The following is a 17741-nucleotide window of genomic DNA, read 5'->3' as shown; positions in this document are numbered from 1 at the left end:
GGCGTTTGCAGCGTAAGGGAGGTCGCCTCGATCGCAGCTATCTCCGCGGCGACATGGAGCTGCGCCTCCTGCTTCCCGTTTAGATTGCTCCGACCCCGGCGACGATTGTGACGCTCGTTTGGCCCGGACCAGGGGGATCCTGCGATGGTTCGCATCTCCGGCTCTTCCGGAGAAACCTGGCGAATCCACAAGAGAGGGGAGGGGTAATTTCTGCAACAGTGGCTTCCTATCCGATAGTCGAATTTCCAAATCCCTGCGCGACTCAGCCGCTCCAATGCAACGATGGTTGGCGCACGGGAGGGGGGAAACAAAAAAAATGATCAAAAATGCAGGGATGAAGACCGGGTCTTGCGGGGGCCGCGCTCCCTCCTGGCGGTTTCTCCGGAGGCAGATTCGAATTTTTTCTGCACGCGAATCGGCCGTCTCGTACCTTCCATACGCACTCCAAAGTCTGCCTTGCCGTGGGGCCGATTACCTCGATCCGTGGCGAGGCACCACTGCCCAGCTGACGTGGCTTTGATAGAGAATACGTATAGCGCAAAATCGCATCAGGGAACAATTCAGCGAGCTCCGTTATTTTCTATCTTTGCTTTTTTCTCCCAGGGTGTGAATGGTTCCTCGAGCGGGGGCAGGAGACGAGAGAAGATGAGGAGCTACTACTTGGTTTCGGTGTCGCCGATTCGTCCTTGCTGTGCTTGTAGCCGGGATCGCTGGAACTGAATTCTTCGCCCTTTCGCTGATGCGGAGAATGTACATAGAGTCTATATAAGGGGCCTGCTTTCCCCGTCTGTTTGGACGTGAGGGAACGAACAATATGCACTGTGGAGTTTAACCCCTCGCCAGTGACGATTTCCCTTCCCTAATAACCATGGCCGTGGATATGGACTTCATCATCCCGTACTGCCCACTTCCCCCCAAGCCTCCCAAGCCTCTCCAGCCTCTCCCCACCAAGCCCTCTATTCGTGAACACCATCTTCTCCAGCCCACTCCTTTGACCCCAGCACAATTCATCATCCCTGAACCACTGCTAAACACCCATTCACCTCCCTGGCCCCCTCTTCACTTCCGTAGAGATAACCTAGGTGGCCTGGACAGCCAGATCGGCGTTCGAGCATCGAACGCTCCGTTGAATGAGTTCGATACTGAGCTGGAACGTCTGGACGTCGTGGAGGTGGTTGACATGAGCGGTCGCGGCTCCACCGACCAGAATGTTGTTGAGCCGTCCAGCGCCCGTGTCGCCGGCGTGATCCAACGTAGGCGCCCTTCATTCGAGTGAAAATCTCCTGGGCCATCTGCTGATCGAAGATACAATGTTTTCTCCAGGCTCAACCGCGCCAGACGTCAGGCCCCGCCGGGAAGCCTCCAGCGATAGATCTTCACAGAAGGCTGACCGATCATCACCTCAGAAAATCATCCCTCCTCTCTCCGATAGCGATCACGATCCGGCCCTGGACGAGTGTGAACCGGAAGCCTCATGTCCTCCGCCTGGCCTGGCAGGTGTCTCTGACCCACACCCGTACAGTTTAGCGAAGTTACCGAGGTCAGTAGGATGCCAGGGTAAGTCAGCTCCCGCATCTTTCTTTTGATTTGTCTGTGGAGCTCCGCCTTCTGACACCGCCTTCGGCAGAACAACCGATCCTTGTGGACTTGGAGAGCGATGGAGAAAATCCTCCGAACGATGATGAATCCTGGAGGACTATTGGTCTCGATGTGCGCGCCGGTGCCACGGGCGGAGGGGTTGTGGGTACACCTTCCAGCCCGGGAGCCAAATCGGAGCCTGGAACTCCTGTCAACCCTGGAAAGCGCGCTGGGGAAGTGTGCAGGCCGATGGGGCGGGGACGCGTGCGACACACGGATGTTCGAGTCGAGATTCCTTCCCCGCCAGACGCTCTCCAGGAAAGAGAGGGCCGAGGCGACAGGAGCGACCCCAGCGACAACAGTGACTTCAATCACTCCAGCGACTGCAGCAGCGGCGACGACTACGAGGCGTATCGAGAAAGTGATGATGATGACCATGTCGCTAGGCGGCCACGCAAGCGGCGGAAACTCTGGACGCAGCAGTCCTCCAGGTCCGTCGTCACTTCTGCTGCTTGCACAGAAGATCCCTCTCCGGCTGCTGTGGTAGACGGTAAGCCAGGGAAACAGAATCCGACGACGAAGCACAGTGAAAACCCGGCCGGTGATTCTTCCAATGTGTCCACTGTTTCACTAGATGATGCAGTGACAAACCGCTCAGGCGACGACATACCAGTCTCCGGCTTTCTTTCAAGCTCCGTGGCTGGGTCCAGAGTGTGCTACACTATAACATTCTGTCACAAGGAGACCAGCCGGCTCCTGTCGGCGACTGCAAACGATCTGTCAAACCCCGGCCGAGAAGGGCGGCCGTCTGTCGCGACCGGTAGACATGCACCATTTACTTCAGAGGATGACGCGCTGCTGAAGGAACTCAAGAAGGACGGCGAGCCATGGAATGAGATTGCCAAGCACTTCTCAGATAGATTCAAGACGACTCTGCAGGTGCAGTACTCCACCAAGCTGAAGCATCACACCCCGCCGCCAACTCGCAAGTCGAAGTCGAAGTCGAGGCCGAGAAAACATGGATGCCGTTGAGCGAGAATATCCCAACAGCTGCTACAACGCTGCCATGGGATGAAGTGGCCACTTCCGGTGTGTCCCACGCCAGTGTCTCTCCATGGAGTAGGGAGTAGGGGTGGCTGGTTGAAAAGGTAGTGGATCCTGGGATCAGCGCGCGAGGGGGCAAGTCAATGAGAGATCATGTAGGGGGCGGTGGACGCGGGATTGTAAAGCCAATTGGTTAGGATCTTCGTCTGTGTATTTGCCAATATCAATTTACTATGCCTGTCTTGATTGTTTTCTTGTTTGCTTCTGTTCCCTTCGTTTGATCTTATTTTGCTTCTCATATTTCATTCCGGCCCAGGAGCCCTATTGATATTGCCTATCACATTGATATTGCCTATCACATTCCCGCCCATGGTATGGCATTTTCTTTGTGTGTGTTCCTTTGTTCGTGTCTTCATTCGTTTGCTCTTCCCCTCTTTTCTTTGTCTCTCACTTAAGTTCTTCTTCGAACCATTTCAGCTATTTGTCTAGCTCTGGAGAGAAGTATAAAAACCTCCCCGGTTCTGGATCTCTCTCTCTCGATATATTTTAACCGTGATAAATCATTACTCTGCAAATCGACTGGAAATTTGCGTCCCAACAGAAACCCTTTCGCTCTTCTCACTTGCAATCGGAAGTTTTAAAGCATTCGCCGCAATGCTGAATGCCGACCATGGCGTGCGAAAACCTTTGTCAACCTCCTCAGACGTCAAGGGCGGCGATACGTCTCAGCAAGACGAAATCATGGAGATCCATAACCAGGTGCTTGAGATGATGAAAATATTTAAGCGGACATAGAAACACGGAGTAAAGAACAATATGATGCCGATCTACGGGCCTCCGTGAGAGAAGATCTGGATGCAGCGCGTAACATTTGAGTGCCAGTAAGCAGTATTTACCTATCTAGTGGGCTTTATTGCTGATCGTTCAGCAAGGTACGTCGAAAATATGAGTAATGAATGGAAGGAAAGGGACATCGAGTTATTGAGATTGTTGGTTCCCTGCTGTGGCTGTCTGTGAGATAAAAATCAGACGCGGAAGACAAAGTGACTTTTTCTGAAACCCAATTTGTTATTGCTGGTTGATGTGTAATTCAGGTACGAGTTGCTGTTACTGGATTCTAGACCTAAACATTCGGGTCTTTCCACGCTTGCTATGTAGCTTAGTTGTGAAAATTAAAAATATGATAGGAAAATTGATTGGTGAAATATCGATCCACAGGTAAAAGGAAGAACAATTTGACCAAGGAAGGCAACAGCACCTTCTTCACGCTGTTTCTCAAGGGCCCGTTTGCAACTCTCCTCAACACTGTTTTAGCACTCCGGCGCTACTCTGGGACCCTGAGATACGCCCAGTCAAGCCATTGTTATTACAGGGTCGTTTCGACATGCCCACCTGATGAAGTGGCCTTTTCAAGGATCCAACCCGCTTTTTCATCGGGCGCCTGTCTATGTCGGACCGGTGAAAGTCTATGATCAGGACCCGGCGCAGCTCGTCATTCCATAACATGTTGGCAGACCGCAGGTCTTTATGTACCACTCCGAGCATGCGGATTTCCTTCTTCGACCTGGAAATCTCACGACTTAGCACTTCCTTGTCTTTGACGTTCTCTATACTTTCCCCCGCCCAACCCATGAGAAGCATATGGCGGATGTCCCCAGCACCATGGAGGAAAAGGAAAAATTTCAAATCAATCCTCCCCAGGAATACAGGGACAGCAGAACCCTGTGCTTTCTGAAGAACCCGATATATTTCTGCTTCACGTGAGACAACTTTCCATAGCCCAGATGTTGTCCCCTTTCCAACAAGAGTGTAGCCATATGCAACACAGGTGATCTTGAAGGGTGCACCATACGATCCACAAGTCCCAAATGGTGTGCAGTTATGATCAAGGTCACGATCGAGCTGTTCTTTCAGCAGTTGCACAAGCTTCCTTGCATCGATACAATGTCGATCACCATTCTGGCCTCGCCGGTGGAGAGAAAAATTAGGGCATTGATGGTCCAATTCACCTCCCTGTTGCAAACCCAATAAGCATCGCTGCGTACAGTAACGTGCCGTGTGTTGGCTCTGGCCGCTCGATGGCCTAGGACCTGCTGGGCGCGCCGATGAACGCTGGCTGGGCGGGGAGGATATTACTTGGCTGAAGCCCCGCTTCCGGCCGTGCGCTGTTTGGTTAGAGTCGGAGTCGGAAGAATCCATATGATCACTCAAAGGCGAGGTATCCATTGGTGCACAGGTGGTTTGAGATCGGGTACAAACTCGATGGCCGGGCTGTAATGGAGACGATGGCAGATGTTCAGAGGGCATATATTCCGAGCTTGCATATTCCGATCCTGGAGGAGTTTGTTGCAGCTCGTCATCGGGGATTTGCGACCGTGTAAAGTCAAAACTTGTCTTCCATATATGGAGCTGGGATCTTGCAGCATTCCGCCACTTCTGGTCACGGATATCCGAGAGAAAGGATATCAGACAGAGACATAATATTCTGGCAATAGCTGTCTTTGACTGATAAAAGACCCCAGGATTTTCTGAAATCACATCCATGTTTGGCTCACAGAGATAATAATAGAGTGTACTAGGGTCGCTATATGGAACACGAAGAAGAACGATAGCAAATCCATTAGTTATGTAGGAGTACTCCAGTCCAGCTTGGATCATGACATGATACTCCTGAACCAAAACTGAGCAAGTCAGCTGTTCCGCATTATATCTCAGCTTTTCATCCTTGTTCAGCTCATCACTCTTGGGGATTGTGTCTGACTGAACAATCTCTTCCCAGAGCTTCATCGATCGAAGACCCGCTCGGAGATTTTCAACCGAGAGCTTGTGTGGCGGCTTATACTCGACTGTCGTAATCAATGTATTGGTGGAACCGTTGATCCGATGAATACAGAATGAATCTGGTTTGGGATGTTTTGTGCTGGATTCATCGAACAGCTGTACATCTGACTCTTCTGATGTCTGCAGAAGATTTTCATGATTTTCAAACAGGATCCCATCTCCAAGCCGGAATCTCAATCGGGCATCAGGTATTTTGCATAGCTCGGTTATGATATCTTGGACATGGTCTTCCACTGTAGCTCGTTCGTAGTTCTCCAGATCCTTTTCACTTCGTAGTTTTCGACTAGAATACCGCCGACCAAGTCCCTCTAGCTCAAGAAGAGATGTGAATAGCCGAGGTGCATCTTTTCCGGCTGGTTGGAGGTAAGTGGAAACCGCATCATAAAGTTCTAGTAGTTGAACCGGACAACTTGACCAAAAGCGAAGGCTCGTTGGGCAGTATTTCCCAGTGGGTGGTGGAATACTCCCCTTCGTGGAGCGGGTTGGCGTTCCAACCTGCAAAGGCCGGGAGAATGAATCATGACAACCTTTGATGAGCTCTTCTAGTGTTGTCGGCTGGCTGCGCACTCTCTCCTGTGCTTCCCGCTCTTCTGCCTGCCTTCGCAACTCTCCTTCGTGTCTCTCTCGCTCTTCTGCCTGCCTTCGCAACTCTCCTTCGTGTCTCTCTCGCTCTTCTGCCTGCCTTCTCAACTCTTCTGCCTGCCTTCGCAACTCTCCTTCGTGTCTCTCTCGCTCTTCTGCCTGCCTTCTCAACTCTTCTGCCTGCCTTCGTTCCGCTTCCGTTTTACGGTAGAGAGCCTCGTAATCTGGTGAACTGTTATCGGCCATTAGAGAGGGATAAAGAGTTATATCAAAAAGCGAAATACGAGGAATTTAGTGGCATAGAGATAGGCGATAATGCTGTAGTGGTGGGGAGAAGCGAAATAATGGCGAACGGATCAACGTTTGCCCGTCACACGTCAGAAGACGCGACCCAAGACGAACTACCCAGTCCTTCAGGTTGGTAGGAACCGCCCATTTGAGGCTGACCAATCACTTTTAGGGATTGACTGGTGTGTTCATAGAGGAGTGAGGTATGTTGGCTGGAGGGCTCGATTTTCTTGTAGATCATCATATGGGACCTCGTTGTGTAGGTACGTGGCGAAATATATTTCTGATTGTTACAATGAGTGGAGCGTGCAATTGATGTGGACGCATTTCCAGCTTCGACATTATGTTTCCGCGAAATTATTGCACCACTTGCTCCTCTTCACGAGGCGCCAAGGGAGTTTGATAATAAATGCTCGCCCACCCGACGTCATCAACTCAACCAGCCCAAAAACAATGCTTGTTGATTCAATTAAAGACATTGCAACAGAATGCACCAATGGCATCTTCAAACCCGCTGCGACCGGAAGATTTGGTTTCATCCATTGACACTAAAGGTTTCTTTATAACCAACCGACCACCGCGTCGTCCTCTCAGGCCGCTTTAACTAGTTCTGGCTCTTCCAGCTGGGGGTCCTAGTTAAGCGCCACCGCCCACTCTAGGCATCACCATAGCCTAGGGCTTCCAGTTGCCGATCTCAGCCCATTGCCCCCTTGGCCTACCAACCAGCCGTGGTGGCCTTGCCCCGTGTAAGGGACTAACCATAGGCTTACCCCACCCAATGTTTTACCCACTAATAGTGTTAGATGACCACTAGTAGGCCTTGAAGATAGGGCGCCTACCAGGGTGTCCTGTTTGGTTTGCTACTACCTCTCTGATGAGGCAACCAATCGGATGGTTTTTAAAATCATTCCCTGTTGTTGGGGTGGCCCCCTAAATGCCGGGGGCCTTGGCAGGTGCTAGCATGTATAAGCGCCCTATCCCCTCGTCCGTAGGTTTGTGCAAAATTAGCGTGGTTTCAATTAGTGTATGGAATTCTGCACCGGCGCCCTGGGCATAACCAATAGAATCCTATATAATTTTATATGAATAATAATTGGTCATTTAGATCCACTGATTGAAGATCCCATGTAAATCTTAAGAATGTGTATGGAATTCAACGCGTTTGAAGCCCTGCCTGTCTGCCTGCCTGCATGATTCTCATATATTCACCCACCTATCCCTCTACCCGCGAATATGGAACCCCCCAAACCTGCGAACGTGGAATCCACTGAGAAACCTACTAAATCCAATGGTGAGTTCCTTATATTAATCAATTCAAATGACCTAGCTAACTAATTTATTCTCTAGTTTATATAAAAACATTAAGAAAATGAAAACGGCCTGTTGAGGAGGTTATTGCAGAACTTCCACCTCTAGAATCAGTGAAATTCCACCCAATACTGCCTACCTCATGAGATCCAATTCTCAATATTTCTGCAAATATCAATATTAGCAGTCCATACACCCTGTTTACCTTATTCTTCTTTGAGGAATGCTTTCAAAATATCAGTAATTCTACTAATCTCTATGTAAAATTAAAGAGAGATACTAGAGATACTGATGATGAAGCTCCAGAGCTTTCAGAAATGGAGGAGAATGAGAAAGCTCAAGATATAGATATAGAGATTTCTGAAATATCTATATTCTCAAAGCCTTCTATTCAGCAATGTTCATGGAAAAATATCAATCCAGTGGAGATAAAGGTCTTTATAGGCATTCTTCTCTATATGGAAGTTCATAAATCCCATCAAACTGATCTATACTAATGGAATGATCTGAAACAAGGCTCTATTCATTCCATTCAATCCTATATGACCCATACGCGTTTCAAACAGATTAAACGATATATCCATATATCTAACCCTCATGAGGCCCGCCGCCCGGAGGCCAAAAATAAGGATTGGTGGTATAAGGTAGAGCTATTAGCTACTAAGTTTCATATGACATGCTGAAAATACTATACCCCTGGCTCTAAGATTTCCATTGATGAGATTATGGTTAAATGCTTTGGACAAAGTCAACATACATACAAGATGTCTAATAAACCAATTCCTTGAGGATATAAGATATTTGGCCTAGCAGAACATAGCTATTTATGGTCTTTTTCCTGGTCTAGCCGCCGGCAGGGTATAATGCCTATGTTTCAATTCTCTATGTTAACAAAAACCGGACCTATGGTGGTGAATCTGGTGAAGCGGCTTCCTATGGTATCCACGCTGAATACGCTGAATACCATGCTGAATGCCACCCTAATATCGACCCTAATATCACCCATAATATTGGCCCTAATATCAACCCGAATATCACCCCCCTGAATGCTACACCGAATGCCACGCCTAATGAAATCTCTATCTCACAGCTGGTCATATTCTATTCAATTTATATGAATAACTACTTTACATCAGTTCCTTTATTCAAAGAACTACATCAACAGAGGTATGGAGCATGTGGAACCACTCATCCAAACCAGGTTCCAGCAGTACTAGGTGAGCTTTGAGAGCATTCAAATTCCATACCCTGGAATACCCTGCATGCCATTGAAAAAGAGAATGTTCTCTGTCTTGCTTGGCAAGATAATAATATGGTATTGGCACTAACTACGATTCATTCATTGAACGCAGTTATTGAATGTACTCATAAATGCCCAGGGGAACTCTCAACCAATGCCAATATTGTTAGAAAAGTCTTTGAAGATCAACCACAAAAGAAGCTGAAAATCCCATTGATTATAGATGATTATAATCATCATATGAATGAGGTAGACCTAGCAAATCAATACCAGGCAGCATATACTAGTCATAGAGTCACCTATCACACCTGGCTTCCTATTCTCTACTGGCTTATTGATTCCGCAGCTATTAATGCATACCGGCTTCAATATTTATATATGAAGCAGCAGGGGATTCCAGTGAAGGATCTTCCTTCTCATATAAGCTTTCATGAGAAGCTTTACCAGGAACTCTTTGAATTCACATCTGGGATTCATGATAATCTACCAAGGGAATGATCAAATTCTAATCTAAATCATCAATGGATTCCTCTTCCAAAGCAGTATGTTTGTGCCTGGTGTCAATATAAACGAAAGATTGGCCAGCAGAAATATAAAAAGATAGAGAGATCAAATTCTGGCTGTTCAGAGTGTCAAAATACCCCCTTATGTTTGAAAACTCAATGTTGGGCGGAATTTCATAGTATATCCTAATATCTATTTACGCGGATCCTTAATTAGGGTTTATATATTACACTAATACCAATGAATACTCAAAAATACACTGATTATTCAATGAGATCTCGTATAATATACACTAATGAAACCACGCTAATTTTGCACAAACCTACGAACGAGGGGATACTCGACCCTCTGTAATCATCGGATCTTGCTTAGCTTAGCACTAATGACAGGGGAGATGCTTGGCACTAATGAGAGCGGCTTCCAGCGGCCACCACCCTCATCACTGCCAAGCAGCATCCCTGTCAGCACTGCCTCACTAAGCTTGGCCCCTGGTCACGGGGGCCTTCATGGGTAAGAAGTGGCCCAAAATGGGACCTTGCCAGCGGCAGGATTCGAACCTACAGCACATCTAACAGTGCTACCTTGGGTAACAGTCTTATCAACTGCGCCACGCGGGCTCTGAATACCGTCAGAAAATAAGTGTACAAATTGAAACTGTCATCTTTATATAGAAACATCCATTCTGTATTTCATGTTTCTTTATTGAAATCATACAATCACAGAAATAAAGCTTTATCAAAATCAGGACTGAAATTTGTCAACAATGAAGAAGAATATCAAGTTGAAGAAATTCTTGAAAAATGACAATGAAAAAACAAACCTTTGAAATATCTTGTGAGATGGACAGGTTGGGGATCTAGTGATGATACATGGAAATTGAAAGAAAACATATTAAACACTCAGACATTTGAAATCTTTCTTGAACAAGAAAATGAATGACAAATACAAAGTCAACATACTTTCAAATGTCAAAAGTGTGAATATCAAATTGAAAGATATCAGAAATACAAATTTCAAATTGAAAAACATTAAAAATGTAAATCTCACTCAAACTTCAATTAAATGCATTTTTTTTAAAAGGATTTTATCAAGGAAAAGAGGAAAAGGAAAAAATTCAATAGAGGTATAATAACTACAAAAAAAAAAAAAAAAAAAAAAAAAAAAAAAAAAAGGAAATGGGTTCTAAAGAAAGTCTAAAGGGCTTCAATTCATTCACTCCTCATCTTTCATTTCCTCTTCTCCCTCCCACCATCCCTTTCATCCCCCCCCCTCCACTACTCTTACTCAATACTCCTTTCAGTGTTTGTAAATTACCGGCACTCATTTTGAGTGCAGAGATATAAGTAAATATCTATTTCACAGAACATTTATCTCCTCACTTCTTCTCTCTCTCATCAACTTACTCATTTTTCAGCACATTTGATTGATAAAAATATTTTCTCTCATCTTCTCCTCTCACCTTTTCATCATCTGAGGAACTCACTTCCTCTACTCCACAGACATCAATGGTACTGTGGTCATCAGCGCCTTCACAACCTTCTTCATTGACTCTCTAGCCAGCTTCTTTTCTGTCAACTTCTCTCCAGCCAACTCCTTCTCAATCGACCCCTCTGTTACAGAGCTCATCAAGTTCAACAACTTCAAAACCCTCACATTCTTCTTCACACCCTTCTCTTTCTTTAGCACCTCTGCTCTGAAAGGATCAGATACAACCACTGTCTTCAAAACCTGCAATTTTACAGATTTAGCTACCATTCAGTACTGAAATCACAAAGCATTCACCTCAGCTCTGCTCTGAGCAGACAGCTATAAGAGATGGGCTACAAGAGTAATTACAAGAGTAGTGTGATGTACGCACTAAAGGATATTAAGAAGGTAGCAATCTCTATTGTTCAAAGCTAATCGCTGATCTCCTAAAATCCACGGATATCAGCGAGCATTATATAGATAATATTGCCATCGCCACGTATCTATTTCCTAATATAGATATCTCCGTTGCGCCTATTACAACAGCATCATCAGACAAGATGCATTCAATCATTTTATCAAATAATAAAGACGACTTTTATGAATGGCCATATCCTTCCCAGCCACCACCTCTATGAAAATAAATACTCACCCATGCATAATGTATCTCAAAGGAGGTGTATCACACATCTAATATCATTATCAATATATCAACATTGCTAAGAGCATTACTATCTATTCAAAAAACGAATTTGAAGAAAGAGAAAAAGAAAATAGAAATTAAAAAAAGATATTCACAAATTTGCAGAATTTTTCTGCAGAGACATAAATCTCACAATGCTTCTAAGTATTAAGTTTCAACACACATCAAAAATCAACAGTTTCAAATCTAAGAACACAACATTCACATGGAATCTGATTGTTGTACATCATATGATTAGAGTTAAAGTTAGAGCAACATAACAAATGAACAGTGAATGATGCTATACTGAAACAAGTTAGTAAAATATGTGATCACATTAATAACATCATTAACAGAAAACATCAACAATAATATGTGATAAGCATTTGAAGAACAATTTATTTAAAATTAAAACATTTAAAAGAGTTCATTTCAATAAAAGAGAAAGAAAGGAAGAACAAAAATTTTATTGAATTAAAAATGAAAAATCACAGCAGAAGAGCAAAGAGTTTTAATGATGATCAAATTAAAAAATAAGAGAAATTTTTTAAAAAAAAAAGGAATTCTTTTTATTTCTCTATACATAACCCTCTAGCAATCAAAGAATCCATCAATTCTATCTCATTGAAAAATCAATACAATGTGTATACAAGTTATTAGGAGGACGCGATTAATACACTGCTATCAACAAGCAGCACTTACAATATGGAAATGCAAATATCTACTAACAAACAATCTATACAATTGCTGAGGGCAGCTTTTATAAAAAAGAGAGGCAATTGTAATACACTCATTTATTATTTTCTTATTATTATATTATCTTTGTTTATATCTTCATCTATTTTTACCTCTTTCTATTATACTCTCACTACCACTATTTCTATATGTATATATATATAGATATATGTATTTCATACATCTTCTTTCTCTTTCTTTTCCTCTATAGCGATTAACTACAACTTCAACTACATTACTACTATAATTATTATTACTATTTTCCACTACACTATATACTATCTTCTACTATTCACTCTTCACACTGTCATCACCCCTCACAAATATATTTTTCTTGAAGGTTTGTAAAGTTTAAAGCAACTCTTTATAGTTCTGAAATTCTTGATTTCAACAGTTGAATTCAGTGTGTAGCATTTTCAATGCTTTACTACACAGATTATTCATTCTCTATTCTTCATTGTATGAAGATAAATAATACTTTTAATTTTTAAAATATTTAGAAAAGTTATGTATCAATTGCCATTTCTGTTGTTTAACATTTTAAAATCTTTAACTTGTTAATCGATGCTGATTCTGTGGATCATTAATTTACATCTTTAAATGTTATAATATATTGTTGAATGTTAGTGATGTTGCTTCTTCATGTTTCTTATATATTGATACAAAATTCAACCACTTCTGCTTAATATGAATATCAAGATAGAGTTTGATGTCGTTTATCTTGTGTTCTTTTTTTTTGATAATATCAATGATGATATTTAAAGAAAGTCAAGATGTGATTTTTATAATTTTTAAATTCTAATATATTTTTTTATCAATAGTAATTCTTAATCTTCAATCTTAGTGATGTTTCACTATCATCAGTCATATTATCTGCAGATCAATTTTGCAGTGATTCTGTAGTGATATTCTAAATTAATTGAAACTCAATAAAAGTATCTTTATGAATCTATATTTTCAACTTATTGAAATATTGTTGTGCATGCAGAATAGCTAGCTGTTGCTCTTGTTTATAAATTTGATTGTTTAACTGTTGCAATCAGGCATTGTGATTATCAGAGATGGTAGAAGATTCAGATTGATTTTCAAAAGATCTTGTATATATTGAAATCATTTTATATATTTTAATTAATGTTGCGTGTTTTGTTGTAGGTGTGTGTAACAACAGATCACTCAAATAAGATTTAGAGTGATTAGAATTGTAAGAGATGAGCTATAAAAGTAATTACAAAAGTAATGTGAAGTATGCATAAAAGATATTAAAAAGATAGCATTTTCTATTGTTCAAGTTAATCTACTGATCTTCTAAAATCCATGGATATCAGTGAGCATTATATAGATAATATTGCCATCACACTACATTCATCACAATTGATTGTTCTGTGCCTTTCTATCGCCACGTATCTATCACCACGTATCTATTTTCTAATATAGATATCTTTGTTGCGTCTATTACATAATCACTGACTGCATAACGTAATCGATAAGCGAGCGAGCCACATAAGCAAGCGAGCCACTTCCCACCTGCCATACAACAAGAATGCTCTTCAAGTCCTGAATACAACCCAAAATTAACAAACTGATATTATCAATTATTTCCTGTACGTTTAGAGCATGTACGGGCAGTATGCCCAATAATCCCACATACACTACACTGTGGTGCTGCACGTCTTCGTGGTTGGGACTCAGCAGCCTCAACCACCCCTCTTTCCCATTCATTGATGCTTCGTACGCGATCCAAGCCTTCTTCCACCCCCAAAGCTCCCTCTTGGGCTACATATGTACGGCCTCTTTCTCTTTTGTTTAGCATTTGTAGCCCTTAACTCCCTATTTTCAGCTGCTAGAATAGCAGCACTATGCATTGCCATTTGACATCCCTTGACCAGCTGATTTAGGGCACGATCAGTTGGGCTGGGTGGGCTCTGCGTACGGTGCTTAATATATCCTTTAACTTTCTTAGTCTGCTGCTCTAGCTGGTGTATATTATGTGGTGTAGCAGTGGCCCAGGAGGCCTGAGAGCTATGAGAGGTCCCAGGTGGGGTGGGGGTATGCATTGTGGTATTAAGGCGCGAGAGAACCTGCTCAGGATTGTATGGAACCAGCCCAGCTGCCCTGAAACTGCTCTTGATGTTGTTCTCAGTCAGAGCCTGCATCTGAGCTGCAGGATATAGGGCCAGAAACTCCTCCTTGTCAATATGATTGATCCCAAGCCGCATCTGATTCTCCACCTGTCGTCCATATGCAGTCTTCAATGGGGAGAAGCACCCAACATCCAGTGGCTGAAGAAGATGAGAGGAATGTGGTGGCATGTAGAGAGCAATGATCTGATTCTCAGAGCAGAATTGATCAAATTCAGCTGAGGCATGGCTTCAGTGCCAGTCTAGAATCAGCAGTCGGTATCTGCCCTTTGTACGGGGTAGAGTCTCCTTGTTGAACACCTCTTTCAGCCAGTACAAGCCCAGCTGGTCAGTGGTCCAGCCATTCTCACTGACTCCAATCACCCAGTCATGCGGCAGCCCTTCAGTCTCATACCAAGAGGACTGATGCATCTTTCCCTTGAGGATAATCATTGTACGGAGAGCCCAGCCCATTGCATTGACCCCAGCAATAACAGTCACCCATTCCCGATCTCCAGGCTGTACAAGCTTGGGATTCCTAGCTCTTTCAGATCCAGTCACCACTCTGACAGTCCCAATAACCCCCATCTGAAAGCCTGTCTCATCAAAGTTGTAGATATCCTCTTCCAGAATCCCATACTTTGCAATGGTGTTTTGTACAAGCTTAAACCACCCACGGATAACCTCAGGATCTTCACATAGTGCACGTTGATGGTCGTACTTGCGGGAGAACTTGGATTTCAGCTCTTCATAGCGATTGACAAAGTTTCGTACCCAGCATTCACCCACTGTGGGTGAGGGGTTGATTCCTCGACTGGCAAGAAGGAGATTGGCCATTTCTCGTACAGCTGCAACCCGGGGTGGCTGACCTCGCTCATCCATGGCTAGAATCCATTGAACAAGTGATTCTTCTTCTGTAAGGCTAAGTTTTCGGTTCTTTTGGGGAATGTCCACGCGTGCTGTACGACCAGAGACACGGTGAGTGAGGGTTGAGCGAGGGACATCATACAGCTTTGCTGCAGCTCGTATGCTTGAAATTTGATCATTTTTAAGTGCTTGAATGGCTAAAAGAAGCCTTCCTTCTTGAGCAGAGACTTTATTTCTTTGAGTGGTTGACATTTTTGTTGAAAAGCATTCTTGTTGTATGGCAGGTGGGAAGTGGCTCGCTTGCTTATGTGGCTCGCTCGCTTATCGATTACGTTAATTGTTTTGTTTTATATAGTTTTTTTGAAATTCATATTGTTGTAGATTATAACAGCCCAAAGATCTTTGACAAGCTGTTGAAATTTAATCTAACAATAAAAATTAATCAAATGATTGACTCAGAACTTGATAAAAGTTTAAAAAATATATTAAAAAATAATAAAGATTATTAATTTTTATTAAAAGGTTGAAAAATTAAATAGAAATATTAATAAATTAAAAATATCAAATTATATTTTCTTTTATTTAACAATTTTTATTATCAATCTATTTCTCATTATATAATTATAATAACGTTCAAAATTAAAAAGGATTTCTATTACTTATCATTTTACTTCTGAGTTATGAAAATATACAGAGAGAATAAAGCTGAAGAAGTTCAAGTTTTTCAAAAAATATGAATGATACATAATATTTATAATAACAAATAATTATTTAATAAATGTTGTTTCATCTGAGTCCCATTCATAACTCTTTCAATTGATGTGTTTATTTTTTAAAATAGAAATAAATAAATTAAATCAGATTGATGCATTGATTTGAATGATCTGAAAAGCAGTTTGAAAATCAAGAATATTCAAATCAGAATCATGATTGAATTTTGTAAAAATAAAATATCAATAAAATATTTCAACTTTTGTTTAAATAAATCAATATAATGTTGATTATTATTAAATATTTCTGTTTTTAAAAATGCTGAATATAATGCTTTTCATTGTTTTGCAGATGTGCTGTATTATTGATGAGTTAAGATATTTAGACTTTAAATTTAAATCTTTATAAAGATCTGTATTTCTCAACTGCTTCACTGTAATACTTTAATAATATAAGATAATTTTAAAAGTATTTTTCATCAATTATAAAATATAAAATGTAGATGTTGTAAATTATAATGAAGAGATGTTAATGAACAAATTTATAGAAAATTAATATCAATAATTTTAAATTTTAATAAAATATCAAAAAATTCAAAATCTGTTAAATCCTTATCTGATGTCTCATATTTATCATTTAAATTATTGAGAGAATGTAGTGATTGTTGAAAGATTTCATTTTCAGTTGACCAAGAAAATTGATTGAAATGTATCTGATATTGAAAGTGTTAGGATTTGAAAGATATATTGTCTTTTATTGACAGTTATAATATAATGAAAAGAAATAACAGATTGAAAAATATCAGAGATGATAACATAATTATTGAGAATTCAAAAAATAACAATTTTATAATGATCAGACAGATATTTAGAATAGATGTATGATGTTAAAATCAGTTGAATATTTTGTATGAGTGAAATTGATTTTTCACATAAAATGAAACTGTTTTTTCTACAAGATATTATGTTGCGAGCACATGGAAAGTCACTGATTGGTTCAGAAGTTAGTACAACTTGGCAGAAGTCTAAAGGAGTTTAACTGATCACACTAATCTGAAAATATCAAGAAGAGAGGCTGAGCATGCTGAGATAAGATGATGCTGTAGATATGCCTGTGTTTGCAGAGGGAATTGCCACCTTTTATAAGGGTAATCAGGGTTCTTTCTTAACATTGCACAGACCACTGGGTGTGATGATATGGAATCTTCTAATTTACTTTGTTCGAAAAATGAACTGTACATCCCATCCCAAGTATGAACATATCTTTTTTTTTTCGCCATGAGGAATCGGCCCATCATCCAGTGCCCAGTACCAAGTATTCAAGTTGTTTCAAATCAGAAACTTGCACATCCCCACAAAATGTTGCTTACGCGAGAAATACAAACACTCCGGCCACTGGGTTTCGCTTATCATCCCAAGACACATTAGTATGCGTCTCTCCTGTCACTTATTGTTCTATTTGAAGGAGAACACCGCGGAGGAGAAGGTTATCTACAGAGACGCCCAACGAACCAAACATCGTTATTGTTAATCTCCATTCTCATCAGCTCGTCTCTTAAATTCTTTCCCGTTGTTCAGCATATCAAACCCGTCCTGGTGGAGCATGTCTTCTTCCCTCACCGACGACGCGTCTGATGCCAAACTCTCTCTTTCATTTGCCAAGTTACTGTCATTGTCGATATCATGTTCGAGCTCAGAGGTACTTGAAGGTACATCTGCGTAAACGTACTGATACTCAGTGTGCATCGGGGCTGGCTGATATGGTCCTCTGGCAGCTC

At 41.9% G+C, this 17741-nt stretch overlaps 5 protein-coding genes across 5 annotated transcripts; 3 read left to right on the top strand and 2 right to left on the bottom strand.

Moving 5' to 3' along the window:
* Nucleotides 1-868: 868 nt before the first annotated feature.
* On the top strand, nucleotides 869-2610 carry HCAG_05843 (predicted protein; the record flags this gene model as incomplete). The annotated part of the gene is made up of 3 exons (XM_001538188.1): nucleotides 869-1253; nucleotides 1324-1557; nucleotides 1628-2610. 3 exons carry the CDS (start codon nucleotides 869-871, stop codon nucleotides 2608-2610), a joined length of 1602 nt encoding a protein of 533 aa, XP_001538238.1.
* Nucleotides 2611-3921: 1311 nt separating this feature from the next.
* On the bottom strand, nucleotides 3922-6291 carry HCAG_05842 (conserved hypothetical protein; the record flags this gene model as incomplete). Its single annotated transcript, XM_001538187.1, has 1 exon — nucleotides 3922-6291. One exon carries the CDS (start codon nucleotides 6289-6291, stop codon nucleotides 3922-3924), a length of 2370 nt encoding a protein of 789 aa, XP_001538237.1.
* A 1275-nt stretch (nucleotides 6292-7566) lies between these two features.
* HCAG_05841 (predicted protein) lies at nucleotides 7567-9379 on the top strand (the record flags this gene model as incomplete). Its single annotated transcript, XM_001538186.1, has 5 exons — nucleotides 7567-7624; nucleotides 8086-8105; nucleotides 8244-8285; nucleotides 8489-8858; nucleotides 8994-9379. The coding sequence occupies 5 exons, from the start codon at nucleotides 7567-7569 to the stop codon at nucleotides 9377-9379; spliced, it is 876 nt and encodes a 291-aa protein (XP_001538236.1).
* Nucleotides 9380-9779: 400 nt separating this feature from the next.
* On the top strand, nucleotides 9780-10024 carry HCAG_05840 (predicted protein; the record flags this gene model as incomplete). Its single annotated transcript, XM_001538185.1, has 2 exons — nucleotides 9780-9895; nucleotides 9979-10024. The coding sequence occupies 2 exons, from the start codon at nucleotides 9780-9782 to the stop codon at nucleotides 10022-10024; spliced, it is 162 nt and encodes a 53-aa protein (XP_001538235.1).
* Nucleotides 10025-13659: 3635 nt separating this feature from the next.
* Nucleotides 13660-15505, bottom strand: HCAG_05839 (hypothetical protein; the record flags this gene model as incomplete). The annotated part of the gene is made up of 5 exons (XM_001538184.1): nucleotides 13660-13687; nucleotides 13738-13823; nucleotides 13918-14063; nucleotides 14200-14625; nucleotides 14683-15505. 5 exons carry the CDS (start codon nucleotides 15503-15505, stop codon nucleotides 13660-13662), a joined length of 1509 nt encoding a protein of 502 aa, XP_001538234.1.
* Nucleotides 15506-17741: the final 2236 nt, after the last annotated feature.

Source organism: Histoplasma capsulatum, genomic scaffold (genome assembly GCF_000149585.1).
Source record: "Histoplasma capsulatum NAm1 scaffold_7 genomic scaffold, whole genome shotgun sequence".
Taxonomy (NCBI): Eukaryota; Fungi; Ascomycota; class Eurotiomycetes; order Onygenales; family Ajellomycetaceae; genus Histoplasma; species Histoplasma mississippiense.
The sequence above is the reverse complement of the archived record's forward strand: the minus strand, read 5'-3'. Positions and strand labels throughout refer to the sequence as shown.